At 38.7% G+C, this 20,664-nt stretch overlaps 1 protein-coding gene across 1 annotated transcript in view; it reads right to left on the minus strand.

Annotated features, from left to right (window-relative positions):
• Positions 1 to 2,947: 2,947 nt before the first annotated feature.
• The window catches only part of ZC3H12B (zinc finger CCCH-type containing 12B), a 44,564-nt gene continuing 26,847 nt past the window's right edge, over positions 2,948 to 20,664 (minus strand). Inside the window, 2 exon segments of the mRNA XM_068247531.1 lie at positions 2,948 to 16,406; positions 17,992 to 18,098. Of these exon segments, the coding sequence (XP_068103632.1) occupies positions 14,974 to 16,406; positions 17,992 to 18,098 (1,540 nt within the window). The 3' untranslated portion in view covers positions 2,948 to 14,973.

Genomic DNA, 20,664 nt, shown 5'->3' on the forward strand with positions numbered 1-20,664 from the left:
AATTGGCTGGCTGTGGGGAGGGAGGGAGTGAAGTTATTTAAAGAAAGTGTTTATTTTTTTTATTAAAAACACTAACAATAATATTTATTAAAAAAATAAATAAAAATAAACATGGGGGGAGTGATCAGACCCCACCAACAGAGAGCTCTGTTGGTGGGGAGAAAAGGGGGGGGGGGAGAAATCACTTACGTGCTGTGTTGTGCGGCCCTGCAGCTTGGCCTTAAAGCTGCAGTGGAATATTTTACTAAAAATGGCCTGGTCACTAGGGGGGTTTAGCACTGTGGTCCTCAAGAGGTTAAGGATGCGGCTGCAGCCTTGATCAAGGTCAAGCAATCAATTTTGTAAACTACATGGCCCGTCAACAGTAATTATGTACAGGTAAAATACACAGTTGGAACAGTCTCACCATATCCAGAGGTATAGATGGCAATAGTGTGCTCTGATCATTGGTCACCTTGAGATACCCAGCTAGCCAAATAGCGGTGACTGCATTACAAGATTGACTGGGCTGATCAATCCTCCAGTTTGTGGTTGCTTTGACTTTGTAATCAAGATATTGCAGCTTGAGCTTTAGCGTTGATTGTGAGATGAGTTGGAAAGTCATGTGATACCTCCTGATACCCTTGGATTATACATTATTTCACAGCAGGCAGCAATTTTTCCTCTTTTGATGAACTTGGATAGAGTTTTTGGATACTAACAGTCAGAAATCCTCCATATATCACCAGTGCACATGACTGGGACTCTTTTTCTGTGTGGTGATCAGTTCTTTTAAGACAATCACCTTATGGTGCTATGTTTTAGTATGTTCACCTACTTCATTTAATTAGCTTAAGGAAGTATCTAAGTTTAATTTGTTAAATATCAAAAGGATACCTTCTTTTATAAGTGGTTTGCAATAAAAGTTTACCAGGGAAACCGCATTCTACATTGAGGTTTTAAAACTTTTATGAGCTCAAAAGGTTCTACTTTGAACTTCCTCCAGACGAATAGAGGTGGATCTCAAACAAGGAAACTTTCTTTTCCTCTTTTATTCATAACTTTAAAAAAATTAATCTGTATCCTCCGAGCAAAACAAAAAAAACTTTCAGAATTGCAGTATACCTAATTTGCTTCTCCATGAAGGAGTTTTGAGCCTGATGGAGCTATACATGGAATCAGAGCTGGCTACAGTAGGATTAAACCAGCAAATAAGGGTTTAAAAGTATTTTCAGTTTCTGATTTACAGTAAGACATAAGGCCTCATTTCCAATACAGGCTTGCATTTTATAGGTGAAAATTCATGTGAAAAAGAAAGCAAATGGGGAACTTTCCCATGCTTGCATTTTTGTAGAGGCTTCTGCCTTCCATGTACAACAATTTCATCCTCGTTTGCTACCTTTGTAAAACAAATCAGATTTCACATGCAGAGTCATTGGGAATTATAATGCGCGATTCATAGATTAAGTATCACGTTCCAAAAAATGCAGCAGTTGTGATAGAGCCAATAAACCTTAAAAAACATCGATGTTTACTACATGAAAAAAACAAATTCAAATTTAATGGAAACAAAGCCTTATTGCTTACATTGAAGACGGAATTCTTTTTAAAGGAGTAGTGTAGGTGGAAAAAAAGAGTTGAACTTACCTATGTATATTTAACATGTAGGAACTGGTATAGCTTTTCACTAGTTGCTACTTTTAGCAACAGATTTTTACAAAGATTTATCAAATAATCTGGTGGACATTTCACACCAATTATCCACAAAATTAAAACTACAAACTACTAATATATGAGATGAGCAACATTAATTAACTTGTTGCAATGGCACCTCTCGAGGGGTGATGTCAATGCTCTATGATCTGCAACCAAGTAAAAGAACCCCACTTTATCAGACAGCATGTGAACAGTCAGTTCTTGAAGAGGAGTTGCAAGCAGGATAATAAAAATGGCTATATTGCTGAGGTAAGAGCATCTACCCAAAATGGCAGGTTTTATGGGGTGTTATCAGAATGATGTGATGGAAGTACAACCACTAAATTGGCAACAGGGTTATGTGCCGCCAAGACTCACTGATGTACATGGGAAGCAAAGACTAGCTTATCTAGACAATCCCACAGAGAAGTTACTGTAGTAGCAGACCAGTTCCATGCTAACCCCTGTCCACCACAAAAAGCACCTACAATGGGAGCATGTGCTTTAGAATAGTGGAGCAATAAAAAAAAGTGACCTGATCTGAGTATTTAGGTCCTCTTTTACATCATGTTGACATTATTTTGATATAAACCTACATATTTTACCTATGTAAAAAAAATAAAATAGTTAATGTACATGAAAAGGGAGGCCAATCCATGTATGACAATAAAACTTATAAAAGCACCAACCCCAGGATCACTCATACAGAGGCACGCACGCACGCACGCACGCACGCACGCACACACACACACACACACACGTGATGGGCGGCAAGTTCAGCGGGGTTATCACTCCGATCATGGTTCCAGCGTGCTCCACAGAGTCACCTTATTGCATGCCAAAAAGGCAACTAGGGCTCTCAAGACTTGCCCTCATGGCTACAGATTTAGTGATCCATGATTTGCAACTGAGGAAAAGAATCCCACTGCCACCAGTAGTGATCACCTTTCCTGGAGGATCACAGGTATGGTTAAGAAGAGAACAGCTGTGATACCAGATAGCAGTATAGATCCTGGAGCTTTTCTTTCTGTGCTCCCATCTTACCTTCTCAGAAATGCACAGGAAATAGTGTTTAATTCAAAGTTCAAAGACCCGTCTCTTGGGTAGTAATAACACTGGTTTATTTGCATTAGTTTAGCAGATTTGAAAGGATAAAGCAGAGGAAAATGTATATTTCTAGTTTATGAGAAGCAGCACAGCTGCTTACTTTTTCATCCCTGTATTTGGGAACACATCATAGTCTGGCATAAAAAAGTGCAGGCAAGTCAAACTCTTAAAACACAAATGGGAATTTATTTCATATGTGAGAAAGTGCAAGGGTGACTTTCAACTTGATATACTTTTATAAATGCATACTTTCACAGTTTGCAGAAAGGTATGGGTTTAGAGATTCACTTCTAAAATTATATTACAATAAAAATACAAAGTAGTTCACTAAAATAAAAAAGGCAAAGCATCATATTTAAAGATACTCAATATAATGAATACATAAGTGGTAGTACAGATGAACATTTGGTATCCTCTGACAACAATATTAGGACAATACACTCAAATAATTATCAAATACTGCATAACTGCTTTAATAAACTTCACAAGCTATTAGTGCAGACATACTTTTAAGATGTGGTAAACGCTCAATATTTACTTGATATCAATTATCACCTTGCCCCACTCAATATTAGATCATGTCACATTTACAGTGTACCTGAAAGCAGAAAAACCTCATAAAACTGAATACTTACCTCAGTTGTGGGAAGCCTCTAAATAATCCAGGGGATTCCCACATCTTTCTTCACCCAACTGATCCAGTGGTGGGACCCTCTGAAAATATTCATCAAGAGCTTGTTGAATATGTTCTCACGTCCGTGATCTCATCAACCTACGGGCCAGTCACACTACGCAGGCCAAGTACAGCCCTGAACAGTAGCATGGAGCTGCTCATGCACAGCTTATTCCTCCATGAACGAGCAGCTCCATGCTATTGCACAGGCCATAGTTGTGCCTGCGCAGTGTGGCGGCAGTTGTACATAGATGGGGGAATGGATGCAAACTAGTAAAGGGTTCCGGCCCAGTGGCAGAGGGGTTGAGATGGACCATAAGAGGTTTCCCTCTAAGTGGGCGAGTATGTAACTTTTTTTTTCCCCAAAGTCACAAGTTCACTTTAATGATATTTATGAAACTAAGTTTATAGAATGACAAGCAGATTTACGTCTTGGTTACAAAAATCTCCTTAGTTTGAGCTTGTTATGCATTTCAGCTATTTTAAAATGGTTAACGATCTGCCCTGCTGTTGGCATTTATGCAGAAGTATCCTTAACCGTCCTTTAATCACAAAATAGTAATTTTAAGTACCAGGCTCAAATTAAGGTTGAACAAATGTAGTTTCAAATCAACCCTAGGACTATCTTTCAAATGAAAGCAATTTATGCTCCTCCTGTGCTACAGCTATTCTAGATCTTTTACAAAGACCCCAGCACTTCATATAACATGGACAAAACTGTCCAAAACCCTGTCTCTTTCATGACCTACAGTGATGGGGGCCATACAATGGCCAATAATGCTGTATATGCCATGACCACTGAGTTACTTCACAATGGACTTTTAGACTTTCCGGACATTTTCTGACCATGTCTATCTGTATAAGATCCTGATGGACACCACTAAAATATGTTTGTGTCCAAAATGTAATAAGATCGTTATTCACTTATTTCCCCATGTTAACTTCCATCAGGAATTCCAGTAAACCCAAAATTCTGATGAAATTTAGTGTCATCAGCCAATTGCTGGCTGTACACAAGAGTTTTCAATACAAAGATGAACTCTGTGCAGACAACACAACATAGACTATGTAAACTATGTATACTTGTACTTCTGTTCCAGCAGTCCATCCAGACAGTACAGCCAGCAGACTGCCCTACCATGTTGAGTGTGGGGTGAGAAACATTCCAAGATTGTACTGAATGGGAGAGTAAAGCAATTACTCCAGAGTGCTTGTGATTCAGCAAAAATTGCATCAATCTAGTGGGAACAGCAACATGAGCTTTTTATGAAAAAGTGCATGTCATAGTGATTCCACGCTTGCATGCAATCCAAAAACCAGACTGGGTTATGTATAGTGGGAACAAGGCGTTAAAATAGTGTATGGTGGCCTTCAGACTGGATCAGTCTTACAGTGCAGTGCTCCCTCCCTCACTGATGTACAGAGTATTATAGGAGAGCAATACAAGGTAACATACAGGTACTTAACCTAGTCAGATACAAAAAGATACGTTCAGCTTTATAAGGATGAAAAGCTAATACTGGCTTGACGTTACCTGGACTTCTGTAACAATACAAAGACCAATGAAGAAATAACAAGCCTTTAATAGCCAATCATCTATATTAAATGAAAGAGTGGATTGGCTGCTACTGGAATTTGCGCTTTTCCAACCATTGCACTTTTCCAACAAGGAAAGGTATGAGGCCATGGAGGGAGGACCGGGAAGGCTCTATGCTATCCAGAGCCTTTATTCTCTATAGGGAAGTATTTCAATCATTTTTTTGTGCCACTTCATTATTGCTTTACTAAAGTTTGCCATTAGGTGACAAATCCTCACCCAAGTCAGAAATTGGACTGCTAATAATGTGTTACTGAAAAGACAAACTACAGAGGGGTGTACATGGCCGCAGCAAGTGCTTCTTTTTATTATTATTCATATTTTATTTTTTTTTGCAACTGTGTGCACCGAACCTTTTTCCCCCAAATGGAGATACAGTATGGTTAGTTGAAATTGACACCCAGGGGCATTACATATTTAAATACACTATAAAGTACAGTAATGTAAATTTTAATGCGTCTGAATGATTCATTATTCATTACCTTTTCTATAGTAGGAACAAACGCTCACCACATAACTGCAGCCAATTTCTAGGCCAGATATGCAGGATTTCTCAGTCTACAATGATCACCAATGTTTTATATTTGGACAGAACTTTAGTAAACCAGTCCCAATATTTGCTTAGGATAGCCTTCTTTAGGCCTCGTACAACAGTAGGAGCACTGTCCCCATACGGTTCTGTACAGGTCAGTCAATAGCCCACAGGCTAGTGATGCGTTTTGTTGCTATGCAGGAGGACTAACAGCACAGCACACAACGAAGCAGTAGGGGCGAGTGGAAAAACTCTGCCCTTGGCCTAAGCTCGGCCTAAATGATCTGCCAGTTTGATCTCTCGCCCCAACAAATCACGGGGATCAAAGGTCGCTATAAACAAGTTATATTGTCAGCAGAAGTGGTGCTGGCCAGAAGCATCTAGTGAGTGCAAAAGGACACCTCCCCCTCCCCTTAAAAAAAAAAAAAAGCAATCGCTGTACAAATTTACTAGCAGAAAATTCATAAGTTACAATAAGATCTACAAACCAGTACTCAATGTACACATTGGTGCCCCTTAAAATAAATCTGCTTGAGCTTAGGCATATAAATATGAATTGAGCCATAAAAATTTGATTTTTAATGAACAGACATCTGCAGATACAGAAGATTACAAATGTAGACTCCATCCAAAATCTGATCTGAAACCATGCAATGAAGAAATCATACAATATATTGGAGACATAATTTGCATGTCTTGTATAAGCGATTATCACTGAGCAAAGCTACATTGACCAAGGCCTAAACAAGACTGCTCATTGGGAGCATATGATGTGCACTGAATATTTCCTGATACAAGTCTATGGTAGGCCGGTGATTTTATGCATATCCCAAATGAGGATTCCTTGCTCAACTATCAAATTCAAGCCCAAGCGACTTCCAGGTAAAATGTTTATTTTGTGATAAAGCACATGACATAACCCATACTGCTACACATCGTTCTGTAACAGAATATGTTCTTTCCTTGCTGTAGTGCGCCAAGATTTCCTGGAGAGAAATAAAAATCACACTGCTCCCGGCCACCACTGCAGATGTATACGCAGGGTTTATATACGGGGTGCGTCTCCTGCTCCTCTGATTGCCTCATGCCTCATGCTCATTGCCTACATTTGTGTAAACAAAAAGTATCTAACTCAAGTTCGGATGCGTCTGCAAAAATCTCCAGGGACTTTAAAGCCCTGTGTAACCTTTCCAATGCTGGTCTAGTAAAAAAAAAATGCTGGTTGCATATAATATACTGTAAATAATGTTTTAGAGCAAAGTTGAAATGCAGGGTTATATTCCGCTTTAAGTGTTCTAAGCTTAAAATGAAAATCCACTTTCTATGAAATTGCTACATATTCGTACTCCACCAGAGATTTTTAAATTACCATTAAAGTTTTTTTTTATGTAGTGAGTGTGTTGATGAGCAGACCACAGTATCCACCATTATGGTCAAAGATTACAAGGAACTGCAATAAGGTTATTATTTAGTCCTTGCCTACAGTGTTCATTCTGTGATAAACCTCCATAATATGCAATTGTGTGATATGGATCATTCCATGTAGCAGCACAAGCCTTTTCTCAATTCCAACAACAGTTGTTGATGTGTGGATACTGAGGTGGTTAAAGGAAACTACATGTTGAGAAAAAAAAAATGACATTACAATTCTCTGTGCTCTGTACTGTCTAGGATTCTCACTTGGCGCTTTTGAAATTGACTCACAGCTTGTTCTAATACCATGGGCAGAGTGGAAGGAACATCTCAAGCACACACTAGGTTTACTACTGAGAGCCTTTATACTTTACAGGAAACCAGAGGTCAAAATAAACTGATGAGAAAAAATTGCATCTATCCTCCTACAAATTACTTTTTCTATAATCCTACAGTTTTAGTATGTGTATATCAGCTAAAAGAATAGTACGGTATCTCAACTGAATAATACAGCTCTTCTCATGGTCTGAGTGTTCTAAGCCAAAATATATGAACCATTAACCATTTTTATCTATCCTCTGTACTTAGAAGCTATTCTCTGCCAGGATAAAAAAAAGTTTTATGGCTGTATTCCTTATCAGGGAGGGTTACGCTATAGTCTGACTTGGTCCCAACTTAAGATAAACTGTCAATTGGATACTTGATGTTTAACTCTTTCAGGCAGAAAAAGAAGAAAAGGAACACAGCATAGTCATTTATGTGTTTGGTACTGTGCATACACATCTATCTCATTGTGTTACCTTGAGTATACTTTGAGTGAAACTGTCCAAAAGGTGCTGCACCAGCAAAAAGGAAGGCAGCTCCTCTCTTTTTCAAGCCTGACCAGCCTAATGAACCAATTACAACATTTAAATTAAAAAAATTAGGCTGGTCAAGCTTGAAAAAGAGAAGAGCTGCCTCTCGAAACGTCGCCACTTGATCCATCATGATGAGCCTTGTCTATTTTTGATCCACTGATGTCCTGCTGAAACTTTTAATTAAAGCTATAGTTACTTATTTTGGAGACTGTACTGGATCTTTCTTTTTGCGGTTGCATTTTTGTCATGTAATTCTAGTAGGCCAACTCTCTTTCTTAGCACTGTCTGGACTTTCTGGTGCAGCTTAGTTACTGAAATACCACACATCCTGTAAGGAGCAATGAAACGGTCATTATCTAGCTCCTCAGATGAAAATGCTAATTCCTTAGCTATAATATTTTCTAAATAACTTACCCAATACATGTATACTGCAAAAATCTACACATTTTTTCCAGACGGGGTATTCTGAAAGTCAGCATAACTGCCAAGAAACTAGCAATATCACAAGGAAATCAGTAATAACTGCCTCCATATCTCTTATTATGACATGTGCACATTGGGTATGTACAGGAAAGTACACATAGGCCTTTAAAAGCAATATGAAGTGAAAATAAACTCGTGACATATTGATTTCTATGTGTAGTACGGCTAATAAATGCAACATTAGTAGCACAGATGAGTCTAATATTGTTTCCAGTACAGGAAGAGTTGAGAAACTCCATTTGTTATCTATGCAAGAGCCTCTCTGAGCTCTCCGACCCAAACTCGGTTGCTGTTTACTGGAGCACTTATACATCAAAGAAACAGTCAGAGACAACTTTAGATAACATTTTTACTGCAGGGAAGTTGCAAGGGTCATTAGCTATTAATGGTATAAAATACAGAGAGTTTGGCTTGTAATTGCAAGTATAACAGAATTATGCAATGTTAAATAAAGTTGTAGATCTAAAAATTTAAATATGACTCCATTTTCTTTGCTACTGATGTTCTATTTGTTATCAGTACTAAAGATACAAATCATTACATCATAAGTTTTTCTCCCACTTCAGTAGCACTTTAATCAATTCAGGTTTTCTCCTAGGCGATATTGTCACACCTTATCAATAAAATACCTTTGAAGACACCAGCAAGCAAGAAAATACTCAATCATTTGACAGTACTTTTCACTTCCTTTTTGGTACTTTTTCAGTTGCAGAATGCTGAAAAATTATTTTAAACAGAAGATGAAAAATGATCTCTTAGGAGAAAAAGTGATTTGAACATAGGCCATATGGAGAAAGGAAGGGAATGTGTCAGCATTTTCTCTTTCAACTGAAGTGGAGTTTCACTTTAAATAATTTAGTGGAGCTCCTTATTACCATAAATGTGTACATGTGAGGTGTTAATTGTTGTGGTAAGCACTCCTTTCCTCAAAGTATCACTTACCACAGGGTAAATTGCTGCAAATGGGAATGTCACTAATAGTACACACATTACTCAGTGTGCTCAGTGTTGACTCAAGTACAAGTCAACCCCTATACTTTTACGAAGTGAGTCAGACCTTCATTTCTAGACTTGTACTGGAGTATATACACTGTATATACACCATTTTATGCTCTTAGTCATCGGTTAGTCCACATATATTCTGCAACTGCATAAGAAAAACTCTAGTACAAGTTAAAATTCTTCACAAGCAAGAAATCACAAGAAAACAAACCATATTCATAACTCACATTTAACATGTGAAATGTTAACCTAATAATTATATGTACTTATGGCAGGAATTGTGCTGCCAGTTTGCCAATGACTGATCCAGTGCAAACACACAATGCAGAGTTAACACAAAACCCAGTAACTTACTGTACTTAAGTTGATTCCATGCAACAAAATCATAAAACAAATAATATAAAATAACACACCGCATGGCTCACGGTACAAACAATTGCAAAATACTGCTACAGAAGCATTTAAGTGGTATTTAATAATGTTTTTTGTTTTGCAGTGCACATGTTACAAAATACTACAAAAACACCAAGTGCCTGTACTAAGATTCCTACGTAGGAACATAAAGTCAATAAAAAGTGTACCCGTCACCTGTAACCTGTAGAGGCTGCCATTTTGTTCCTTGCACTACTATATAGGAGAATACGCTTTGGGCTTATGTGATAAAGTGCAAGATTAAGTAACACAATCACCAAGCCAATTTCTTTTAAATTTGACTTTGGAAAACTAAAATCCAATTGCTAGCTGCTGTGGGTTACTGCATCAGGCAGATATTCTGCTTTGCACGTTAAAGGAGAACTCTGATATTTAGCTAGTGTAACAAATAAGGGTACTTTAATACTGTATATATCTTTTCAAATAAGTTAGCCTTCCATTAGTTACGGTTAACTGCAAATGTTTTTAATAGGCTACATAGTGCCTTTCTAGTCAATTGTGTACTACCTTCCCCAGAAGGTAGTCAGGTCTGATCAATTTTATCATCTATACACCAATAGGGGATAAATTGTGGCCTGAAGCAATTACAAAAAAATAATTTAAGGCAACATTTATTCCAGGCACTTTGCAATTATTCTCATATATAAACCTCTCTTTACACAACAGGGCGGCCTCCACTATATGAGGGAGATGGGTTCACTTTAATAAATATAAGACAAGTTACATCATGTCATACACAGAGTACCTGTGCGTTCTGTACATTATCTGACTCATTGCTATATACATTTATATATAGATATTTTTATATAATAAAGTGAATTTGAAAAGGTCTTGTTTCTTTATAAACTACATTGCCAAGTCATTAAGGAGTTATTTAACCTCCTCACTGCAGCCGAGTCCTGGAACTCCGCAGGCTCGAGGGCAGTGAAGTGGCTTCCACACCATGGACTACAACAACGTGACACATAGTGTCACAAACATAGCAGTGAAAAGGCATTGCTGTAACTATTCTACACTTTTTTTGTTTGTGTATATTTATATTTTTTTTAAATAAGGATAAATATATACATTTATTTACATGTACATTGTCCTCAGTTTTTAATACAATCAAGAAAAAAGATACAATTTGTATCAACAAACATAAGGTCAATTCTGGCTCTGCGAGACGGATATTTCGGCTGTCCAGTTTCGGTTCTGGATTACACTTACATTTGAACTCATTTTATATTTGAATGTCTTATTTTAAGAGACTAGAGCACTTTCTTTTATACAAAAGTGCCATACCTGTCTGTCAAAAGAAAAAAATGGACTCACATGCATTACATTAAGTAATACTGGTCTTTACTCTCTTATAAACCCTATTCTTCCAGCCACTAGAGGACAGTCAGCATCTCGATTGCAGTAAATGGACAAAGTCTATCTATATTGTAAGCCCCTCTAGTCAGTGGAAGAATTGGATCAGTTTTTGTAAGATGACAATGTTAACAGTGCTGGGTTCAATGAAGGAGAAGAACAGGAATAACACTATATGCACACATATGTTTAACTGAATGTTTCCCTTCAAATGTGTAATTTAATAGTAAATGATTGCATTCTTATGCTAGGTACACACCATACAATTTTCTGGCAGATTTACCTGCCAGATCGAATATATCCAACATGTCCGATCTGAATTTCGATCGATTTTTTTTGATTTTCCAATTTTTTTTAACTCATTTTTAGATCGATTTTCGTTCAGTTCTATGAAAATGGACCAAACAAACGATCGAAAAATCGGTCGAAATTCAGATCGGACATGTTGGAAATAATTGATCTGGCAGGTAAATCTGCTAGAAAATTATATGGTATGTACATAGTGTAATGGTTAAGGGCTTTGCCTCTGACACAGGAGACCTGGGTTCAAATCTCGTCTCTGCCTGTTCAGTAAGCCAGCACTTATTCAGTAGGAGAGCTTGGGCAAGTCTCCCTAACACTGCTACTGCCTATGGAGCGTGTCCTAGTGGCTGCAGCTCTGGCGCTATGAGTCCTGCAGGAGAAAAGTGCAATATAAATGTTCTGTGTTTGTACCTAGCATAAAATATTAATCTGTATTGGTGTCAGAAGTCTGGAGGTTTGAATCAGGTGAGTTAAAACACTGGATACATCTCAATGAAATTAGTGCTTGGCTCTTTAAGAGCCACAAGAGACATTTAAAATAAGAAATGTTTATCAGTGGTCAACAGTATTAAGTTTTGATGGAGCCTGGGTGTTTGCTTTACGGTACCTTGATTCAAAACAAAGGATTTCACCCACTCTTTACAACTATTAAAAGAGCAGCAGCTTGTGTACATACTGTATTTACATATCACTTCTAGTTAGGATGGGTAGATAGAAAATGAATAATAGAATTCAGATTCTTTGTTTATTGCAGCAAATACTTTGCCTATAATAATTTCTACCTCTTAATGACAACGTGTGTCCTTAACTGGCAGAGGAGATTTGCTGAGGGGGCTACACCAACTAAAGACTTCAGTAAAGTTGCACAAGCTGCAACCTGCTGATGTGATCATCTGTGGCCATGATTCACAATAAGGACTTCTAAACATACAAAAAGGGAAGGCAATTGATTGGCACTGCTGGAGGCTGGCAATGCCCGGTTCTCAGATACCATCCAAGTCTACCATGTCTCTTTGTGCAATGCTGCCGAGGTCTGCTCTGTCCTTGCACTGGAAATGCTTTCTGGAGGACAACGCCAGTCTCCAGCACTGGTTGGAAACTTCTGCTGGGATAGCCTTCCTGAGGACTCTCTGTACTATTTACATTTAACTGCAGTATTTGGGACAAGAATGCATATTCAAAGTTCCCCCAATACAGCTTTTACTTAAGTCTCTAGACTGAAAGTGTCTGATATGTTACCCGCAGCAACCAGTTTCTCCATTTAAATTTCCTATTGTTTACTACAAATATGAAAGAGAGAGGCTAGGTGGCCAGGGGTAAAGCAGTTATTTTATTGGAGAAACAGTACTTGTACCTCATGCTTTTTGAAAAAGTGACTAAAGTTATATGTAAGCAATCTTGGAGCAGCCGAACACACATTCTCGGAAAGCCAGAGAAAACCCTGACGGCAGCCTGACGTTCCGTTTGTTTCACAGTAAGAAACATTTAGGCAGTTATCACCTTCTCATGAAGAAACAAAAGGGCAATCAGTTCAGCCCTTCTTCGCTTTCATGAAAAACCAAAGTCGACTAAAGCCCAAAGCACTGGCTAGGGGTCGACTTTTAAAACCTTAAAATACTATACAATGGGTTTATTACAAAATTAAATAAGAGATATAGTACTAAGGGTCAGCAACCTGAGTACAGCATAAGACAACCAACAAGAAGCCCAGTCTGGCAAAATGAACTGCCATATGCCCCACTGACACATCTACATACATAAACCAACCATATTGAGCAGAAGTGCAAGAACTTCATTACTTAGTGGTAGCAGAGAATAAAGCTAACATCTCCAAACGAATCCAGTACCTGCTGGAGAGGAGTAACAATGGTAGTCACGCCTGAATGCCAAGCAACCAGAAAGGCCATATACTGACGGGGCTCATGGAACTAGATGCCTCTCTGGTGAGTCACTTCTGACATTTATAAAATTACTGAAGAGAGGATAATACTTAGCAAGGCTACAACAAGATCAGCATAACAAATTGTATAAAAAATGTGTAGTTTCCGTTTCCAGGATTATACCACAAAGAACCATTTTCAGCTGCACATGATAGAAATCTTTCACTAATACACGGTCATACCTCAGAGTCAAAAGGATCAGTAAAACTAGCTATACAAGGTACTTTATGTAAAAGAGCTAAAAATAACATCCAGCAATAGAATAAAGGTTCCATATCTTTAAAAAACTAGAGAAATCCTCATTATATGTAACTGTTGTGCAGCCTATGGTTCTAAATAATCAGCCTTATTAGGCTACAGAAGGCTTATTACATTTTTTTAATCTACTAATCTATGTGATTACTGGAACAAAAACTGCTGTAAGTGAGCAAATATTAACCCAAATGCCATATTTTCTTTCACAATGCTTGCAAATATCTTTGAATGTTATCAAGAGCTCTTACATCTTATACCACGTAGGTTATGGCATTAAATGTCAGTGTTCACCATGCGTTTTACCTACTGTGAAATGAATAAAGTTTTCACAAATCAAAGTTTCATGTCTAATGGGGTCATGCTGGTAGCCACAGCTCCAAATAAATATCAATGCATCCAACATATTTGAAAGGATTTTTTATCTGGAAGTGGCCGGGAATGTGTGCCAACAAAAGGCTGCCATGTCAGAAAATACGCAAAGCCTTTCTTTGCCACAAATTACCACATGCACTTTGCCCACCTTGAAACTTAATGGCCTCCTCAGTATACTGGGCACCAGTAAGAGATAAGATTTAGAGGCATATGGCAATTATGGAACATTAGTGAGGTACTACTGACCTGTGACCTGACATGTCAAAAACAGTGCAAAAAACTAAACTAAACCAACTCCTATCTTGTGCAAATATGATCTGTAGAACATTTAAGAACTACAGCGTGGTAATATATATATATATGAACTTTGTAAAATACATAGTGATCCAAGTGTCCAACGATGCATTGTCCTTGTGCAATGTAAACCATTCTTTCAAGCACTGACAGTAAACTTGTTAAACAACAAAAAATAACTACCTATATATACACAGCTGTACTGATTAAAACCGCAAATACACATGTAAGCATGCAATATAATTGCTAACAATATGAACAGGTGTTTTTAAGTGAACAGCTGAACTTAACATGATAGAAGCAACCTATGTGCTTTGATGACATGCTGGCATCTCCAGCATTGGAGAGACTGACTGGCCCTTCCATTCTCTTTATTAAGAATAGGAATGAGCAACTTTGCCTTCCACAAAACTGAGGTTTGACCTGTCAAACAGGTTAGCAGGGATAAATATATCTATACAATAAAATCTGCACTCTTCTGGGAATGCTTTTAAAATATTGTAACGTTCATAGTTAAAAAAAATAAATAAATTAAAGTATGTGAAGTTCATAAAGTTTTAGTGGTGGCAGGAACAAGAAAAATGACCAACAGGTCATAGGAGAAAGCTAACTGTGAAAAACACTGCCAGGTTTGATTCAGGCAACTTGATCAATAGATACTATTGTCCAGGCATAATAGGTTGAAATTAACAGTGCTGCTGACCCGATCTTAGCTTTGAAACAATAACTGCTGCAAGCTGCTGGGCATCACTCATGTGTGGGTTCTTCTCCATGACAGAGAGGACCACTGCTGGAGGAAAGATGTTGCACAGATTTTTATAAGTTTGATACTGATGCTCTGGAATAATGTGCTGTTCTCTATGTTCACTGACCATGGTTGGCCAATGAGGAGACCTCCAAATCTGCTCCATCTTTTCAGGCATACTTCTCACCATGACTGGTTCATAGCAAGGTTGCATCAGACTATTCAATGGGTAAGAGAGGTAACTATAAGTGTCAGTGGGGCAAGGTAAAGGATCCCAGCTAGCATGTTGCTCACGACACAGTGGAGGTCTTCTTTGCCGCATGGGGTTGCTTTCATAAAGACGGGAGTCTGATATGCTATCCATTCTAGTCATCACCAGTGCTCTACCAGGCTGAGCATTGGCAGCAGGGTGCATATTCTCTGGTACTGGGTAATCACCAGGACAACTGGACCTTGCCCCAACAAGTGGATGTTGCATATGTAGAGCCAAATGTGAAGAGGACTGTTTGCGTAAATTTTGCATGGGTTCCTCCTGACCATAGCTTTGAACTCGTGTTAATGCTTCATGGTAACCATGTGAAAATGGCTGCAGCCTAGTCTGTGGATGTTGTCTTTGGGGTTTCATATTATCTTCAGAACCTGGATCAGAGACACCCAAATAAAGGTCACTGTAAGAAGAGTAGGGGTCATTGCTTGTGCGGCTTAAGCAGCTGTCTGGACATGGGCTGGAATTCCTTGAGAAAGCTGCTCGGTCTTGCTCAGAAGCGTAGTAATCAGAGTTGTGCATGCTACTGATACTCAAATTAGAGAAATCACTAAGCATGGAATAATAACCATGGTCTCCCAGAGAGTCATATTTTGGGTACTCTTCATTGTAACTGACAGAATTTCCATGGCTGTTGGTGACCAGTATTGGTGGATAGTGGACACTAGTCATGTGGTCCAAAGAGGATTTCTGGTGGGAGAACTGTGATGATCCAGGCACAGGGCTGCTTGCTGAACGTGTGTTCAAAGCACTGACAGCATGACTCTTGGGAGGTGGCAAGGTTGGCACACTCAAGGCAGACACAAGTGATGGTACTGAGTTGGCCTCTGATTTGCGGGCTGCTGAAAGCCTCTGTTCTGGTTCCAAAGCCACAGAACGAATACTTGGATCAGATTGTCGTTTGGGAGCAATTCGTTTTGTTTCTATGCACCCGTCTCCCTTGGAAAGAGAGAGCCCAGTCCCACATTTCACCAATGCACCTTCGCTCATTGTCTTAACGGCAGACAGTTTTGCACTTATCCTCAGTTCATCGGCCACTGAGCGCAATGGCTGGTTCGCTCTCTCAGGATGGTAGTATTTACATTTGTGCCCATATGTGCATTTCTTCCCTACAGAAAACAAAAATATAGATATTACAATCATGCAGCACAATAACTTTTACTTTAACTTAAATTACTGACATGGTACCAAAGCAAAGATTTCCACATTCTGATTGCCAAAACTGGTCACTCCGAGCCAGTGCGCCAAATGCCTTGCAAGAAACTTACCCTTGCACAATTCACTATAGGATAAATAAATATGATACAACATAAAGCAAAAATTTGCTGTATTTTGTGTAACGGTGAAACAACACGCTGAATTTTGTCACACATTGCATCCAAATCCCCATTGCCCTACATTGGCACAGCAGGGAGACTCATTCATATTATCATGAGTGCCGCATCCATCTCAGAGACAGACACCAGGCACTAGTGGATACGTAGCATTAAAAGTGATCATTACTCAATGTCTGGACTAATCCAGCAGTATTTGGAAGTTAATCTAGTGATACTTTGATTAGTTTGTTGCATTTGAAAACAAAGTGTAGCAATTCCAAACTATGATTGTTATACATTCTTGCAACATACAGAACAGAACTAATGTGATGGTTTTATTTCCTCAGCAAAAGTGGACTTTCACTTTAAAGTATCTCTGCAGCAAACCCATGTAATAAAAATATAACACGTAATGAAAAACTACATAACAGAGGTTACCTCCAGTAAAACCCACAAGTGTTAACGTCCATCAATTGCAGAGATTGGAGCAGAAGTAATAAGGCAATGTGGAATTGAGAGCCGAGCTCCTGAGCTTTCCTACTGCTCCATCCATCACCGTAAAGAGCTAATAGGGAATCTTCCTACTGACACTCCTAGCAATAGTACAATCTGTTTTGTCATGCCATTTACACTGAAGGTAACCCTAAGGGCCCTTTTCCACTAGCGGCGATTGCGATGCTGAATCGCAAAACCGCAAATTGCTAGTGATTTTTAAATCGCTACGGATTGCCTAGTAACATAGGAATCACGGTAGGTAATTTGCACTATTGCAATTTGTTTTTTACTTAAGCGCAATCGCGCTGCAGAGCGATTTTTGCCTTGATTTTGCTATGCAGTGCATTGCAAAATCGTGATCGCAATCTCCGGGAAAATGTGGTACTTTGCTGAATCGCAATTGCTAGCGTTTAGTGCAAACACTAGCGATTGCTGGTGGTAAAGGGCCCTTTTCCACTAGAGGCAATTGCAATGCTGAATCGCAAAATTGCAAATCGCTAGGGTTTGCTACACAACATAGGAATCACGGTAGGTAATTTCCACTACCGCGATCGCACAGCGGATCGATTTTTGCCGCGATTTTGCTATGCAGTGCATTACATAGCAAAATCGCAATTGCTGGGAAAAATTTGGTCTTTGTTGAATCGCAAACGCTAGCGATTGCTAGTGGAAAAGGGCCCTCCAACTTGTACTATAGCATATCTTCAGTTTATACTGCCCTGGTTTAACATTAGGGTCTTTCTGCCAGTAGTGACCCTTTTTTTCTTTTTATGAAGACCTAAAAATACCAAAGTAAAAAAATCCAAATGCCAAGCCTACGATCTGACACCCAAGAGAACGTCAATAAATGACAGCACTGATACAATCATCGCAACTTGCTTACCATAAGGACATGGCTGCTTCTTATGCTCGGGAACAACAGGCTTTTTACGCAGGAAATTCTCCAGACTTGGGCCATGCCTCCCTAGTGGATCATCCGGAGGCATAAATCTAGGAGGAGACAAGGTCAGAGTGAGAGGAGACAAGGTCACAACAAAAAGGACTACTGTGTGCTTTCTACTCTGAATCACATTCTTTACAAGATAACAGATTCATGTTTAATGATTCCGACAAAATGTAATGTAAACGTTTTTACTTTTATCCTACATGTTAACTTTCTGTCCTTTGAGGGAAATCTATGGAAAAAATCATGACGACCACTGCTTTGATTCCATTGAGAGAGGTTCACTTGAAAGTTTATTTGAAGGTTGATACTGCACTGCTATAATATGCTGTTACTAAGCTGACCCCCAGCTTTGGCGTTCTACCACAAAAAGATGCTAAAATGTCTACAAATATTAAAAAAAAACCAAAAACTTAAGACTAATAAAGACCCTACTATCATGGCCACTCCCCTTAGAAAGCATCTTTGACAGTAAAGGCAGTTGGCTCACTGAACCGCTCAGTTATAGCTTCAAATTATAAAAAAAAAAAAAAAAAAAAAAAAAAAAAAAAAAAAGAGTACTGCAAAGGAACAAATGCGAAACCACAAGGCGGTAGAATGGCAGGCAAGGAAACCTACATCACGAAGGAAGGCTGAGAAAAAAAAAAAAAATGAATGTCTGGTTCACTGACACATTCAGTACATGGCAGGAAGTCATGGTGGAAGCCATACAAACCACTAAAAACGGCAGTATTGGAGGAGATTAAACCAATAAAAGAAGCTATTGACCATTTGACAACTAGAATAGAAGCGCTAGAAGCAAGTGCCGATGAAAATCAGCACAACATTGAGATTCATCAGCCTACACAATAAGCAGGTACGTTCCCGGTTTAGTAAAATCGATGACCTTGAAAAGAAGAATGAACAAAACAAAATTAGGGGTCCCTCATCCAAGATAGTACAAATGAATTGGAATGTAACATTCAATCAATTTTTTTAAGGTTTTTAAGGTTTAAGGTTGGTAAACTACAAAGTCCTTGCAAGATGGTATCTCATTCCAACTAGGCTGACTAAATTGGATAGAAAAAACAACGTATGCTGGAGATGCCATATAGTACCTAGATCATTCTATATGTGGTGGTCCTGTCCTGTTATACATAGAAACATTTCGCAACTTTAATACATCCTTTAACGCCATCCTGTCCTTGCTGGGTACTATGGACATAGATAATGATGGAGACGCAAGTAACCTGGCAGTGCCTGCAGCCATTGTTGCAAAACGCATCACTGCAAAATACTGAAAAGAACCAACAGCTCCTAAACTGACAAACTTGATGGACCATATGTCTGGCTTTCTGGCATTGGAGTCGGAGGACACAATCATTGACAAGCAAATAGAGAAATGGAGAAGGTGTTGGACCAAACTAATCAGCAATAGATAAAGTGAAAGGATGAATAGCGCAAAATAGGCTGATAAGTCCCTGGGAAACTAGGTGGTGTGAGACAACCAGACAAATTAAGCGCGCAAGAGTGGACAGGGGGTGAAAAAGACCGTAATCAATGGTACTTGTGGGAAGGTTTGGATATACTATGTATGAATGCTAAATGAATGAGTGATCACCAAAATAATCACAAATTCTTTCAAGCTAAGGAGCTGCACACACACTCCACTGGAGTCACCACAATTAAAAAAAGACACACCGAAGAGTAGAATTTCTCATGCGGCGGTGCTGGCAGTAGGGTATGCCTGGCAACGTCTACATAAAAGTGGCCAACTCGGTTTGATTCCCTGTGAAGGGTGCCCATTGTGCTTCAAAGCCAGTTTTCAATGCCGCGGCACACAACCATAATATGCACATTTTAGCAGAATCAGTTTCCTTGCAAGACAAAACGGAGATTGCGCCAGTATCTTTTAGGTGACTCTTGATGGGTCTTTGAAACAGTTTAGGATAAGGGTATAGTACTCACTGGTAATTTCACATTTTGCTGTTATTGTTCAGTTGTTCAGTTCGGTTGTAAGAATGGGGACTAAATTCAGTTGCAGTGGTTATTCATTGTCCATTTAAAATGAGCTCAGGGTTGTAACACAGGAGTGTAGCATATCTTTCACAGGCCAGTAAAAGAATATTTCCTATCATTACTAAATAAACATTAACTGCACAAAAGCCAATGAACTGAGATGGGAATTTCAAAGGTTTACTTCCTGCTGATACAAGGAAGCATCATATGTATCATCTATCTGCCTAAACAAGAGAATTAAATTACAAAACTGCTTATCAGTTATACAATAGAATCTCCAAAGACATAACAACACAAGTTGTTTATAGTAAACTCTGATATACAGTAGTAAACCTCTGGATATAGTAAACTCAGGTCCCAGCAAATGTCTGTATAAATATACAATGTATGACCAATTCTGATATAGTAAACTACTGTTCCTGGTCCCTTGGCATTTACTATAAAGGGATTCTACTGTAAATGTTATACAAGGTTGTTAGCTAAAGTAGAGTTATACTTTAAGACAGAAGTTCTCAACCTTGTCTGTTGGTCATGTGCAACAGGACAAAATACAAATATTGCACTGGTATCAGGACCAGTTGGCTGGATAATGATAAGCATCTAATGTAATTGCGT

This window comes from Hyperolius riggenbachi, chromosome 8 (genome assembly GCF_040937935.1).
Source record: "Hyperolius riggenbachi isolate aHypRig1 chromosome 8, aHypRig1.pri, whole genome shotgun sequence".
NCBI classification, from domain to species: Eukaryota; Metazoa; Chordata; class Amphibia; order Anura; family Hyperoliidae; genus Hyperolius; species Hyperolius riggenbachi.